The sequence below is a fragment of the Pecten maximus genome, chromosome 6 (genome assembly GCF_902652985.1).
Source record: "Pecten maximus chromosome 6, xPecMax1.1, whole genome shotgun sequence".
Classification (NCBI taxonomy): domain Eukaryota; kingdom Metazoa; phylum Mollusca; class Bivalvia; order Pectinida; family Pectinidae; genus Pecten; species Pecten maximus.
The window spans coordinates 13,235,398-13,251,664 of record NC_047020.1 but is presented as its reverse complement, the minus strand read 5'-3'; the positions used below and the strand labels follow the sequence as shown (position 1 = coordinate 13,251,664).

Here is a 16,267-nt window from a genome sequence, read left to right as displayed (position 1 = left end):
ATACAGACGCGGCCTTACAGGCCCAGGATAGGATTGTATTATCTTAAAGACGTATCTATATACAGGACGTCGGCCTTACAGGCCCAGGATTTAGATTGTATTATCTATATTACAGACGTCCGGCCCTTACAGACCCCAGTATAGATTGTATTATCTATATACAGACCCGTCGGCCTTACAGAACCCAGTATAGACTGTATTATCTATATACAGACGTTGCCCTTACAGACCCAGTATAGATTGTATTATCTATTATACCCCAAGACGTCTGCCTACAGGCCCAGTATAGGACTGTATATCTATATATCAGTACGTCGGCCTTACAGGCCCTCGTATAGACTGTATTATCTATATACAGACGTCGCCCTTACAGACCCAGTATAGATTGTATTATCTATATACAGACGTCGGCCTTACAGGCCCAGTATAGATTGTATTATCTATAAAACACATACCTGACCATAGATAGACATACCTGACCATACAGACATACCTGACCATACACAGACATACCTGACCATACAGACATACCTGACCATACAGACATACCTGACCATACACAGACATACCTGACATCACACAAAAATGGATCTGACCACCCATTGTATAATCCAACTCCAAGTTTTCAAGCATTTCAAATTCATGGCCATATTTATATTGACTGTATGACAATGTGACCCGCAAGATCTTGCGTGACACGGTAATCCTCATGCTAAAATTAGTTTCCTGTAAGACTTTTTATCACGTGATTCACATTACAAATAACACTAAATTATATTACCTGCAAGAACAAATATACATACACAGTGTACATGTACTTATGATACTGATAAGTATTACAGTAAATTTGATTGCTGGCTATGAAATTTGTATGTGAAGTGTATGTGTACACTATCTGATATTGGTAATGATGTAAGATTCTTTATCTTAGTGAGAAGCTTGTCAAGAATCAAGATTAACATGTTCAACCTGATAATCTCACATTGCCCAAACACAAAAGGAGTGCACTTAAATTAATCTACAGGGTATTCATCAAATTATCAGGGAAACAAAACATTATTTTTTCCAGATCCAGAGTCTTTTTAAAACTGACTGTAGATTTTATTGGCAGGATCAAGACCCAACATTAAAGCCACATTTTTGAGACTGCATGAATTAAGTCCTGACTTGTTAATTATAGGTCCAGTCTGGATCATACATGGTTATTGTTAAGCTAACAACTCACAGTATCGGACTTCTGGTTTATAGCTACAGAGTACAGCAATGTACCTACATCAGTACAACAGTATACGTACTGACTTGGAATAGTTCGGAGAGGGTTTCTGGCTTACTTATATGGACTACATCACTTTATAATGTGAAACTTTCAGTATTTAAGCGAGATTTTGTTTTGTGTTACAGGTACCAGAGTTGTTCAATAGTATCCAGGAAGCTACCCGCCGTGACATCACAATAGATATGGTGGAGACAAAAGCCTCTGAGCCTGCCAAGGCCTTCTACGAGGTCATGTACGTGGGTCGTGCTAAACTCAACACGAAGAAGATCACTTGCGTCCACATCGATGAACTGTGTCACAAACTGTCCGAGAAGGAAAAGGAACGGAAACAGAAGCAAGAGGAGCAAAATGAACGGAGACAACGCCATGCAAGTGGTGCTAGTGTAAAAAGTCTGCCGGCTAGTCTGGACGAAGTTGTATCGGTCACAGAGAATGAACTTGGGGCTCAGAATGAGCGCCTCAGAGGCAATACTATTCACATAGACAGCCCATCCAGTAGTGCTGATGACTTGTCTGGATGCAGTGATGGTATCAGCTCTTCTGAAAATGTGCTAGAAAATTCTGGACACTTTTCACATTCATATTCCACAGGAGGTTTGTCTGGGTCTGGTGATTCCCGGGAAGAGATTTGTGATTTGGTTACTAGGGACCCTCTCAGCCATAGTAACAGTGGTGACCTTGATCAAAGTCAGAAAGAACTCCACGTCCATTTTAGTGATCCCCATCACTGTGAGTCGTCTAGGGACAATCCTAACAAAACCATGCTATTCTGTCTGGGAGCCAGTGATATTTCCCTTATCAGTCTGGACAAGAAGTCCACTATCCTTGACCGACGCTTCAAAGATATCTCCTCAGTATCACAGGTACTCATCATGATCAAACAAGATTCAAATCCAGTCCTGTTAGAATTTTTGATATTTTTTATGATGGATTTTTCTTTTCTTTTTTTCTCTCTCCAAAATCTGGATCTGTGGATTAAGTAAATATATTATTTTTCACTTATCTTTGAACTTCAATTGTTTTGCTAGTCTGTTTGTTTAGTAACATGAAAACATTTGTTTTGAATTCTAAAGTCTAAGATTTTAATCAAAGTTTTAATGCTTATATAGAATTTATATACAGTGTAACTGAAAGAAAGCTTGACATTAGTGCATGACATTCACTTTTTAGAATGAAAAGCGTTCATTCCCCTCAACAGTAAAATAATCTTTAATTGAGTAGGATTAAGATTAAACACAAATATGTACCTTGCATATGTTTTTTTTTCTTAGGGCAAAGAAAGACCAGAGGTATTTGGATTTATAGCTCGAGAAAAGGGCAACACCTTCATCTGTTATATACTGAAATGTCATTCCTGTTCTGTGGTAAGTATGAAACAAAAACTCCATTAAGTAGACAGTGTGTGTGTGTTGTTTACTCCAGAATGGTTTATGTTTTGTATCTACCTCTGATGGATTTAATTGACTTTTGTTTCGGAGATTTCAAAATTCAATTTCATTTTCAATTTTGACATTTGGATGCCAGTTGGGCAATTAATTTCCTCCACAATATCTACTCCATAGTTAACCTACTAATTTGACATTTTATGACTTACAAATCTCAAAATATATTTCCAGGCAAAAATGACTAATGGCAATGACTTCACCACTGTTACAATTTGTATAGATGTGATGATGAGTTGTTTTTCTAGCAACAGTTTTTTTATGATTTCCATCAGTTATGAGGAAAAAAAGGAAAAAAACAGGTGATATATTAAAGAATAAGAAAAATATATTGGATGAGGAAATCTATTGAAATTTGAAATGTTTTATATATATTATCATAGAAATATTACTTTAATAATGCTTTGAATGCTTGTATCTAATTACAAGTAAAGAATTCAAAGGTACATGTGTATATGTATAGCATATATATATATCAGATTCTCAGAAAGGTTACAGATTCTGGCAAAAACACTCACACACTGCATGTAATTCAAGGTCGGACTGAATAAACAATCTGTCAATATATATAAGTAACATTTTAATCCAAGAAATTAGAAAATTCAGACACTTGGAAAATTTTCTGTTTGTTGAAGGAATTTATTTTTAGTTAGCAGAATATTTGTGAAAATCAATACAGGTACATAAAAAACATTGTAAAAATTAAGTAGCATTGTATGATGACAAAATGCAGGGCCTAAAAGACTCAGTAAATATATACAACAAATTCAATTCTGAAATCCTTCACTTAATGAATTTGATAACATTAATGATTGAGCTTGCATACTTTTATTGACTGCCCTGTAGGTAGGGCATACCAATAGTACCCACTGCCCCCATATGGGCCATTGCATGATCATAAGAGGCAGTTAAATTTGGGATCTAATCTTGTATCTTCTTTCTAAACAACTTCTTCTTCCTAATGTCTCCCTGGCCGGGCCCTGACACTGTTTTAAGCGTTCACCCCTGTGAGAAAGGCTCTAGGGGTTCTGTCCCCTGGCCAGGACTTATCAGAGTCTATAAGAATAGTAGTTGCTACTCGATCCTGCTTAGTGCTCAGCCTTGCTATCGGAGTGGGACAACTGGTTCGCCCGCTGTCAGTATTAAATGTGACCAGGTGGGGTGTCCTGTTGGGTGTCTTCGGCAGTATGCTTCAGTGAGGTAGCACTGTAAAGTCGGCATTAGTTCCACGCTTTCACAAGGAGACAAACACAAACATACTGCAACCTCCCAAAATACACGCATACACCACATATATGCATTTCACACACAGGGGAGGTCATCCTTAAATGACCATAGCTGTTGATAGGACATTAAAAACACCAAATCAAATTAATCCAAACCACACTTTCATTGAATCATCAGGAATTTTTGCATACAGAAATTCTTGTTTTGATGAGAAAGTACTAGTGTCGTACAATAGTCTAGATTGTTCGTGTGTCCATCCCGTGATCTGCCCTTCAGGTCAGTTGAGTTCTGATTTAACAACTTATCTTGAGAACTCCACAGATTTGTTCATATTTACAGCATTAAGTGATCGTAAGTTAAGGTTAAAAGGTCCATGGTCAAACTTCATATAAAGGTTATGTACTGTATGAGAATATCGCAAATGAATTTACCTTTCCGTGGTTCCAAAGCCAAGGTCAATTATATATGGTCACCTTTACAATTCATACATCTGTCAACAATTCGTACTAATGCATTAAGGAACTGTATGTGGCGTTCTCATTCATCCTGTCCAGTGTCATTATCAGTACTAAATATCTTATCATTGATACGATATGTATATATAAGTGTATTTTCTTTATTCTCTAAAGTTATTTCAGTGAGGTAAATAACCATACAGTAACCAGCATTTTCTCTGGCTGTTGTGTAGAATTATACGTTACTTGTGATTTAGGTTGATGAGATTATGGCAGTACTGAGGTCAGCTTTCCAGTCAGCTTATGAACAAAATCGCCAACAAATCTGTCAGATGTGTCCTCTTCATCAGCTGCATCGACTCTGTCAGGAAATCAACAGTAAGTGAATTTGTTTACTACACGAGATGAAGGGCATTGAATTATTGACGAGTATTGTATTATAACCTGACAAAGGGACTATTATTGTCTATTTATACATTTTATGAAACATTTTATATCAACGATGATCAACCACTATAAAAATCGGGAGACATGATGAGAGATTGACGTCATTCACACTGCCACAGTGTGTTTGATATACCATGTTTATTGCATTATGAATTAAAACAAACATGCTTTCCAGAGATTTTTTTCTTTTACCAATTTAAAGATTGTCTACATCAAAGCTAAGCTGAAATAATGTGCACGATATAAATAATAGTCAGAGCCTAGATGCTTAGTCGAATCTCACAGAGATCACCCAAGGAACAATCACCTTAATATTTTGGCCAGGTACCAAATATTTATGGTGTACATGTTTATAACAAACTTTTGAAAGCTGTCCTTGTTGTTTATACTTTTTCTGCAGTATTGATTTGATATATCAGCAACATGCTTCACATGAACAATGGTCATGCCTACAGGGAATTGTTAGTATATTGACAGGGTATCGTTACCATATTGACAGGATATTGTTAGTATATTGACAGTGTATTGTTAGCATATTGACAGGGTATTGTTAGTATATTGACAGGGTATCGTTAGTATATTGACAGGGAATTGTTAGTATATTGACAGTGTATTGTTAGTATATTGACAGGATATTGACAGGATATTGACAGGGTATTGTTAGCATATTGACAGGGTATTGTTAGCATATTGACAGTGTATTGTTAGCATATTGACAGGGTATTGTTATCATATTGACAGGGTATTGTTAGCATATTGACAGGGTATTGTTAGCATATTGACAGGGTATTGTTACCATATTGACAGGGTATTGTTACCATATTGACGGGGTATTGTTTGCATATTGACAGGGTATTGTTACACTATACTGACAAGGTATTGTTACCATATTGACAGGGTATTGTTACACTATACTGACAAGGTATTGTTACCATATTGACAGGGTATTGTTACACTATACTGACATGGTGTTGTTAGCATATTGATTGGATATTGTTAGCATATTGACAGGATAATGATTACACTATACTGACAAGGTATTGTTAGGATATTGACAGGGAATTGTTACACTATACTGACAAGGTATTATTAGCGTATTGACAGGATATTGTTACCATATTGACAGGATATTGTTACCATATTGACAGGATATATTGACAGGGTATTGTTACCATATTGACAGGGTATTGTGTCCATATTGACAGGGTATTGTGTCCATATTGACAGGTTATTGTTACCATATTGACAGGGTATTGTTAGTATATTGACAGGGTCAGTTCAATATGTATAAACAACAATATTGATCTCAGTGTCTTAAAAAAGATATCTTGTAATTATCTATATTTGCATAAAACCAATTTTGATTCATTGATGCATAAAATATTGCTAGATATTGAAAATTTACATTTGTAAATGAAAGCACTTGCAGTGTTCATCGTGGTTGTAATTGACATTCTAGGGTAAAGGAGATGACCTTTTTCTAGATATTGCTGTAACACAATACATATGTTTATGGGTAAATTTATTAGCTTGTAAGGGAACCACGTTTCAGTGAAGCCATACATGTATATAGCGTACAGAGTATTGGCGACAGACTCCAAATCATTTACATGACCTATAGACATTTCAAGCTAAGCGTGCGGAATTCCGGTTATCACATGTTAAAGAATTATGACTGTCAGCCTTGGTCTTTATAGACTTTACTTGTGATTGGCTGGTAAGCCAAGTCGGCTGTTCATGCTAGAGTGACAACTTCCTTGCATGTCCAGCCAGCTTTCAAGAGTGATGAAAAAATCAGAAATTATCAGGAGTGTCTCCAGTATAATAGTGCAGGCTTTGAATGACATCAAGCTGCCGTGGAAGGGTAACCATCATGGCTGCTGAATCAGTGGCAGAACTAACCACCATATTAGACCTGTGACAAGTAAGACAGCTGGAAATATGGAATATAACAAGTGTGACAAGTGTGACTGCTGGAAATATGGAATATAACAAGTGTGACAAATATGACTGCTGGAAATATGGAATATAACAAGTGTGACAAGTAAGACAGCTGGAAATATGGAATACAACAAGTGTGACAAGTAAGACAGCTGGAAATATGGAATATAACAAGTGTGACAAGTAAGACAGCTGGTAATATGGGATACAACAAGTGTGACAAGTAAGACAGCTGGAAATATGGAATATAACAAGTGTGACAAGTAAGACAGCTGGTAATATGGAATATAACAAGTGTGACAAGTAAGACAGCTGGAAATATGGGATACAACAAGTGTGACAAGTAAGACAGCTGGAAATATGGAATATAACAAGTGTGACAAGTAAGACAGCTGGAAATATGGAATACAACAAGTGTGACAAGTAAGACAGCTGGAAATATGGGATACAACAAGTGTGACAAGTAAGACAGCTGGTAATATGGGATACAACAAGTGTGACAAGTAAGACAGCTGGAAATATGGAATACAACAAGTGTGACAAGTAAGACAGCTGGAAATATGGGATACAACAAGTGTGACAAGTAAGACAGCTGGAAATATGGGATACAACAAGTGTGACAAGTAAGACAGCTGGAAATATGGAATATAACAAGTGTGACAAGTAAGACAGCTGGAAATATGGAATACAACAAGTGTGACAAGTAAGACAGCTGGAAATATGGAATATAACAAGTGTGACAAGTAAGACAGCTGGAAATATGGGATACAACAAGTGTGACTAATATGACAGCTGGAAATATGGCATACAATGTTGTGTGACAAGTAAAACAGCTGGAAATATGGAATACAACAAGTGTGCCTGCTGGAAATATGGAATATAAATACAAGTACAACAGCTGGAAATATGGAATGTAACAATTAGTGTGTAATAAAGGAAAATAATGTAATGGAAGAAAATAATTTTTTTCTTCAAAAATTGAAATAAACATTTGATCTTGAGATAAAGAATAAAGTTCCTAGTCAAGGTACTGAAAACTTGCCCTGGACAAGAGCAGCATACACAGTGAAGTTCACCCAAACTAAGGTTGTACATTTGGTGATGATGTTGCCTCGTTTTTGATAAAATCGTCATTGTGCATATAGGCCAAATTATTTTTAGGCAAGTATCTTAATCTGTTCAAACTGGACACTACTAGACTGTCCAATAAAGTCAGCGAAATGGACATCTGGAGGGGAAAACTACATGTACTTATATGTGAAGTTTTTTTAGTTGCTGTGAAACGCAACTACTGCATTTTTAAAGTAAATGTATTCAAATATATTCAAGTAATCCAAGGTTGGTTTTGGATCGTCAAGTAGAGATCTGTCACATCTTGAGTGATACTATTTAACCAGACAGATACATTGTGAAATGATACCTTACTATGCTATGATCAAGCATGTGGCTGATAGAGATGAGTAATGATAATAATAAAAAAGGAAGATTAATATAGATTTATAACATTTAATAATATAATAACCTCGACAACATACATACACAGGTGGCACCTGTTAGGATTAATGCTATGATTATAACAAGTTGGGGATAAATTGTTGTTCTAGGAATGTTGGCTATTCCAGGAATTATGGTTTCACTAATCCAGGGTTATTTTACAAAGAATAGATTCAAACTCAGCCGGGACCAAAGGACCTTTCAACAAATGAGGGGTATTGAAATAAACCGGGTTCGAGTAAGAGGAGTTTTACTGTAGAAAGATATTAAAAGTTAAGGTAAAAAAAAAAGGTAAAATAAAATCAGGTGAGAAATCTGAATGTCATACTTAAACATGTACACTTCCATACAAGTGGTAGACTCATCACTCACTGAGACACCATCCACTTTGTCTCTTTTTCTATTTCACTCTAATTTCTTATTCAAAGCACTGTTCTTGTGAATGAGAACTTCAATGTCTGCTCAAAAGTTGCTCAGGTAATGTGCTATTCTTACATAAAAACAGTACCAAACAGTTTCTAAATTACTAAATTATTTATTCCTTTGTTGGTATAAATATAATCTTTTCTGATGTCACTCTGAGCTGACAAAGCTTTCTGATTGTTTTCCACAGATCTATCACCCCAGGATGCTTATGAACTGCTGGTCAGGAGAATACAGAACCTACCTGAGAGGGACACTGCACTAGTCCACAACATACTCAAGGTCAGTAAGGTCAGTAAGGTCATACTATAACTACATCACTAGTCCACAACATACTCAAGGTCAGTAAGGTCAGTAAGGTCATACTATAGCTACATCACTAGTCCACAACATACACAAGGTCAGTAAGGTCAGTAAGGTCATACTATAACTACATCACTAGTCCACAACATACTCAAGGTCAGTAAGGTCACACTATAACTACATCACTGGTCTACAACATACTCAAGGTCAGTAAGGTCACACTATAACTACATCACAGTCTACAACATACTCAAGGTCAGTAAGGTCACACTATAACTACATCACTGGTCTACAACATACTCAAGGTCAGCAAGGTCACACTATAACTACATCACAGTCTACAACATACTCAAGGTCAGTAAGGTCACACTATAACTACATCACAGTCTACAACAAACTCAAGGTCAGTAAGGTCACACTATAGCTACATCACAGTCTACAACATACTCAAGGTCAGCAAGGTCACACTATAGCTACATCGAAGTCTACAGCATACTCAAGATCAGTAAGGTCACACTATAACTACATCACAGTCTACAACAAACTCAAGGTCAGTAAGGTCACACTATAACTACATCACAGTCTACAACATACTCAAGGTCAGTAAGGTCACACTATAGCTACATCACTAGGCCACAACATACTCAAGGTCAGTAAGGTCACACTATAGCTACATCACTAGTCCACAACATATTCAAAGTCAGTAAGGTCACACTATAGCTACATCACTGGATTACAACGAACATACTCAAAATCAGTAAGGTCACACTTTAACTACATCACTGGTCTACAACATACTCAAGGTCAGCAAGGTCACACTATAGCTACATCACAGTCTACAACATACTCAAGGTCAGTAATGTCACACTATAGCTACATCACTAGGCCACAACATACTCAAGGTCAGTAAGGTCACACTTTAACTACATCACTAGTCCACAACATTTAACTACATCACTAGTCCACAACATATTCAAAGTCAGTAAGGTCACACTATAGCTACATCACTTGATTACAACGAACATACTCAAAATCAGTAAGGTCACACTATAACTACATCACAGTCTACAACATACTCAAGGTCAGTAAGGTCACACTATAACTACATCACTGGTCCACAACATACTCAAGGTCAGCAAGGTCACACTATAACTACATCACTGGTCTACAACATACTCAAGATCAGTAATGTCCCACTTTAGCTACATCACTGGATTACAACAAACATACTCAAGGTCAGTAAGATCACACTATAACTACATCACAGTCTTCAACATACTCAAGGTCAGTAAGGTCACACTATAACTACATCACAGTCTACAACATACTCAAGGTCAGTAAGGTCACACTTTAACTACATCACAGTCTACAACATACTCAAGGTCAGTAAGGTCATACTATAGCTACATCACTGGTCCTCAACGAACATACTCAAGGTCACACTACTAGTTAAAATATACATGTTAGTAGTCAGTTTTAACTGTTCTCTGTCTTTCGGTGGGAAATATGTGTTTGCAAAAATATCCTAATTAGTGTTTTTTTTTCTCCAACTCACATGAGTTCTTCAGGTGAAACTGATAGTGGCCATGAATATCATGACCAACTCAAGTTGTGAGAAATGCTGGAAAAACTTTTATTGCTTAAAGTCAGAAAATTAAATTTCCATAACCATTTTGGAAGCTTAAATAATCATAGAATGTTACCTAAAAACAGACAAATTTGTTAATAAACGAGACAAATGTGATAATAAAACAGACAAATGTGATGATAAAACAGACAAATGTGATGATAAAACAGACAAATGTGATGATAAAATAGACAAATGTGATGATGAAACAGACAAATGTGATGATAAAACAGACAAATGTGATAATAAAACAGACAAATGTGATGATAAAACAGACAAATGTGATAATAAAACAGACAAATGTGATAAAACAGACAAATGTGATGATAAAACAGACTATAAAACAGACAAATGTGATGATAAAACAGACAAATGTGATGATAAAACGGACAAATGTGATGATAAAACAGACAAATGTGATGATAAAACGGACAAATGTGATGATAAAACAGACTAAAACAGACAAATGTGATGATAAAACAGACTATAAAACAGACAAATATGATAATAAAACAGACAAATGTGATGATAAAACAGACGATAAAACAGACAAATGTGATGATAAAACAGACAAATGTGATGATAAAACAGACAAATGTGATGATAAAACAGACTATAAAACAGACAAATGTGATGATAAAACAGACAAATGTGATGATAAAACAGACAAATGTGATGATAAAACAGATAAATGTGATGATAAAACAGACAAATGTAATGATAAAACAGACTAAAACAGACAAATGTGATGATAAAACAGACAAATGTGATGATAAAACATGATAAAACAGACAAATGTGATAATAAAACAGACAAATGTGATGATAAAACAGACAAATGTGATGATAAAACAGACGATAAAACAGACAAATGTGATGATAAAACAGACTAAAACAGACAAATGTGATGATAAAACAGACAAATGTGATGATAAAAACAGACTAAAACAGACAAATGTGATGATAAAACAGACAAATGTGATGATAAAACAGACTATAAAACAGACAAATGTGATGATAAAACAGACAAATGTGATGATAAAACAGACTAAAACAGACAAATGTGATGATAAAACAGACAAATGTGATGATAAAACAGACTATAAAACAGACAAATGTGATGATAAAACAGACGATAAAACAGACAAATGTGATGATAAAACAGACAAATGTGATGATAAAACAGACAAAAGTGATAATTATCCAATAAAATTTATTCAGAAACCTTAATTGGTAACTCTCTTCAACAACCTTTTACCCTTTACACACTCAGTGTCCTTTTATTATGACTGGGTGGAGTGTCATGTACTACTAAATAGAATATTATATATTAGTGAAATGACACTTTGAAGTGACAGATTGTATCATCAGTGGACAACAATGGCCATAGTTGTTTGTGAGGAAGTAAAGTCATAGACACATCAGTGTTATCACAGCTGCTAGGTCCTATTATACTCACGCAATCGCTGTACTTAGATCGTTTGGTTCTGATGACATTTTAAAGCAATGGGATTCTCTTGGTATATTGATTTTTACTACAGATGTGTTTTTAATGTGTTAATAAAGATTTTTTCTATTGTTTTCAATGATTGTTTTCTGTGATTTCAAAGATCACTGTTCAAAATCTACATAATTTAATTGCTTTTGCATGTTGAAAATACCTATTTTATTCAAGGTTTTGTTTTGTCGTGACAAAGTATTGGGTGTTACATTGTAAATCCCTGATGACATCTTATCACTTCTGTTCCCAGGAGGCTTCGTCCTTGATGTTGATCTTCTGTTTCTTTCCTGATTGATTTCCTTTTTGATGAATATTTCATTCCTTTTTCAGCCTGTGATATCTTTTTTTTTAGCCCACCATCATCAGATGGTGGGCTATTCAAATCGCCCTGCGTCCGTGGTCCGTCGTCCGTCCGTCCGTCCCTCCGTCCGTCCGTCCCTCCGTCCGTCCGTCCGTCCGTCCGTAAACAATTCTTGTTATCGCTAATCCTCAGAAAGTACTGAAGGGATCTTTCCCAAATTTCATATGTGGGTTCCCCTTGGTGCCTAGTTATGCATATTGAATTTTTAGACCAATCGGAAAACAACATGGCCGACAGGCAGCCATCTTGGATTTTGGCAATTGAAGTTTGTTATCGCTATTTCTGAGAAAGTACTGAAGGGATCTTTCTCAAATTTCATATGTAGGCTTCCCTTGGTGCCTAGTTATGCATATTGTATTTTGAGACCAATCGGAAAACAACATGGCCGACAGGCAGCCATCTTGGATTTTGATAATTGAAGTTTGTTATCGCTATTCCTGAGAAAGTACTGAAGGGATCTTTCTCAAATTTCACATGTAGGCTTCCCTTGGTGCCTAGTTATGCATATTGCATTTTGAGACCAATCGGAAAACAACATGGCCGACAGGCAGCCATATTGGATTTTGATAATTGAAGTTTGTTATCGCTATTTCTGAGAAAGTACTGAAGGGATCTTTCTCAAATTTCATATGTAGGTTCCCCTTGGTGCTTAGTTATGCATATTGCATTTTGAGACCAATCGGAAAACAACATGGCCGACAGGCAGCCATCTTGGATTTTGACAATTGAAGTTTGTTATCGCTATTTCTGAGAAAGTACTGAAGGGATCTTTCTCAAATTTCATATGTAGATTCCCCTTGGTGCCTAGTTATGCATATTGCATTTTGAGACCAATCGGAAAACAACATGGCCGACAGGCGGCCATCTTGAATTTTGACAATTGAAGTTTGTTATCGCTATTTCTCAGAAACTTATGAAGGGATCTTTCTGAAATTTCATATAAAGGTTCCTCTTAGTGCCTAGTTATGCATATTGCGTTTTGAGACCAATTGGAAAACAACATGGCCGACAGGCAGCCATCTTGGATTTTGACAATTGAAGTTTGTTATCGCTATTTCTCAGAAAGTACTGAAGGGATCTTTCTGAAATTTCATATGTAGATTCCCCTCTGTGTCTAGTTATGCATATTGCATTTTGAGACTATTCGGAAAACAACATGGCCGACAGGCAGTCATCTTGGATTTTGACAATTGAAGTTTGTTATCGCTATTTCTGAGAAAGTACTGAAGGGATCTTTCTCAAATTTCATACGTAGGTTTCCCGCAGTGCGTAGTTATGCATATTGCATTTTGAGACCAATCGAAAAACAACATGGCCGACAGGCAGCCATCTTGGATTTTGACAATTGAAGATTGTTATCGCTATTTATCAGAAATTGCTGAAAGGATCTTTCTGAATTTCATTTGTAGGTTGCCCTCTGTGTCTAGTTATACATATTGGATTTTGAGACCAGTCAGAAAACAACCTGGCTGACAGGCAGCCATCTTGTATTTTGAAAATTGAAGTTTGTTATCGCTATTGTACAGAAGGTACTGAAGGGATTTTTCTCAAATTCCATATGTAGGTTCCCCTTGGTCCCTGGTATTGCATTTTGGGACCAATCGGAAAACAACATGGCCGACAGACAGCCATTATCGCTAAATCTTAATTTTATATATAGGTTCCCCTTGTTTGAAAAGTACTGGATCTAGAGGGCTGTTTCTGAATTTACACAGATTAGTAAGACTTAGAAGAAGGGAAAAGTAGAGAAAAGATCAATCTGACATGGAACCTATAAAGATCATTCAATGGTGGGCGCCAAGATCCCTCTGGGATCTCTTGTTTTAATTTCTTAAAGTTTGATTTCAATCTTCCTTAGTCTACCATTGATTCAAAGTTTGTGTGTGTCCCCCGGGCTTATTATGGGATAAATACAGTATAATGTAAACTCATAGATAACTTCACAGCTGTAGTGTTGATTTCAGATGGAGAATCCACAGAGCTATGATGAGATGGTGGAGATAGTGATGATTGGTCTTAGAAAACTATGTGAGAACAAACAGAAGGAACACTCCCATATATCGGACAGCAAGATGGCCCAGAAAACTGAGGTAAGGGGATCCGGAGACAACTGTGTCATTACACTCCCATATATCGTACAGCAAGATGGCCCAGAAAACTGAGGTAAGGGGAGACAACTGTGTCACATACCAATTACACTCCAATATATCAGACAGCAAGATGGCTCAGAAAACTGAGGTAAGGGGAGACAACTGTGTCATTACACTCCCATATATCGTACAGCAAGATGGCCCAGAAAACTGAGGTAAGGGGAGACAACTGTGTCATTGCACTCCCATATATCGGACAGCAAGATGGCCCAGAAAACTGAAGTAAGGGGAGACAACTGTGTCATTACACTCCTATATATCGTACAGCAAGATGGCCCAGAAAACTGAGGTAAGGGGAGACAACTGTGTCATTACACTCCCATATATCGTACAGCAAGATGGCCCAGAAAACTGAGGTAAGGGGAGACAACTGTGTCAATTGCACTCCCATATATCGGACAGCAAGATGGCCCAGAAAACTGAGGTAAGGGGAGACAACTGTGTCATTACACTCCTATATATTGTACAGCAAGATGGCCCAGAAAACTGAAGTAAGGGGAGACAACTGTGTCATTGCACTCCCATATGTCAGACAGCAAGATGGCCCAGAAAACGGAGGTAAGGGAAGACAACTGTGTCATTGCACTCCCATATATCGGACAGCAAGATGGCCCAGAACACTGAGGTAAGGGGAGACAACTGTGTCATTACACTCCTATATATCGGACAGCAAGATAGCCCAGAAAACTGATGTAAGGGGAGACAACTGTGTCATTACACTCCCATATATCGTACAGCAAGATGGCCCAGAAAACTGAGGTAAGGGGAGACAACTGTGTCATTACACTCCCATATATCGGACAGCAAGATGGCCCAGAAAACTGAGGTAAGGGGAGACAACTGTGTCATTACACTCCTATATATCGGACAGCGAGATGGCCCAGAAAACTGAGGTAAGGGGAGGCAACTGTGTCATTACACTCCTGTATATCGGACAGCGAGATGGCCCAGAAAACTGAGGTAAGGGAAGACAACTGTGTCACATACCAATTACACTCCAATATATCAGACAGCAAGATGGCTCAGAAAACTGAGGTAAGGGGAGACAACTGTGTCACATACCAATTACACTCCCATATATCGGAGAGCAAGATGGCCCAGAACACTGAGGTAAGGGGGAAAACTGTGTCACACACCAACTTCACTCCCATATATCGAACAGCAAGATGGCCTAGAACATTAACTGACTGTGAAATCAACACCTGTGGCGATTGTTGTCGTGAGCTCTGTCTTGGAGCATCTGTGTGTAGTAGGTAAATTGGTGCAAAACACCTACATATCTATAGAGCAGCATTGTGATTTAATTGTGTACAAATCAAAAGAATAATGCTTAAACCATGCATCTTCGAGGTGGTACGGTCTGTTAACCATCAAAAAGCTAGAAAGACGAAATTCCCCATCTAATTTGCATGAAGCCCCAAACAGGGTATTTTTGCAGTAGACATACACATATTCAATAAGGAAGCTAATAGTAGATCAGGTTTCATTTTAAAATGCAATATTGATGTCCTGAATAGGATTGGTTGGAACTGGTTATTGTTCTTATTTTCATTTGTAAAACCATTCTTGTTTGGAATGAAATAGATACCACTTATGCTGCTCCATAAGAACAGGGGTGTAC

The 16,267-nt window shown here is 37.0% G+C and overlaps 1 protein-coding gene across 1 annotated transcript in view; it reads left to right on the top strand.

Annotated features, from left to right (window-relative positions):
- The window catches only part of LOC117330045 (TBC1 domain family member 4-like), a 73,942-nt gene that overhangs the window by 28,351 nt on the left and 29,324 nt on the right, over positions 1 to 16,267 (top strand). Inside the window, exons 3-7 of the mRNA XM_033888265.1 lie at positions 1,402 to 2,139; positions 2,548 to 2,640; positions 4,658 to 4,778; positions 8,896 to 8,987; positions 14,461 to 14,586. Of these exons, the coding sequence (XP_033744156.1) occupies positions 1,402 to 2,139; positions 2,548 to 2,640; positions 4,658 to 4,778; positions 8,896 to 8,987; positions 14,461 to 14,586 (1,170 nt within the window). The remainder of the gene's footprint in view (positions 1 to 1,401; positions 2,140 to 2,547; positions 2,641 to 4,657; positions 4,779 to 8,895; positions 8,988 to 14,460; positions 14,587 to 16,267) is intronic.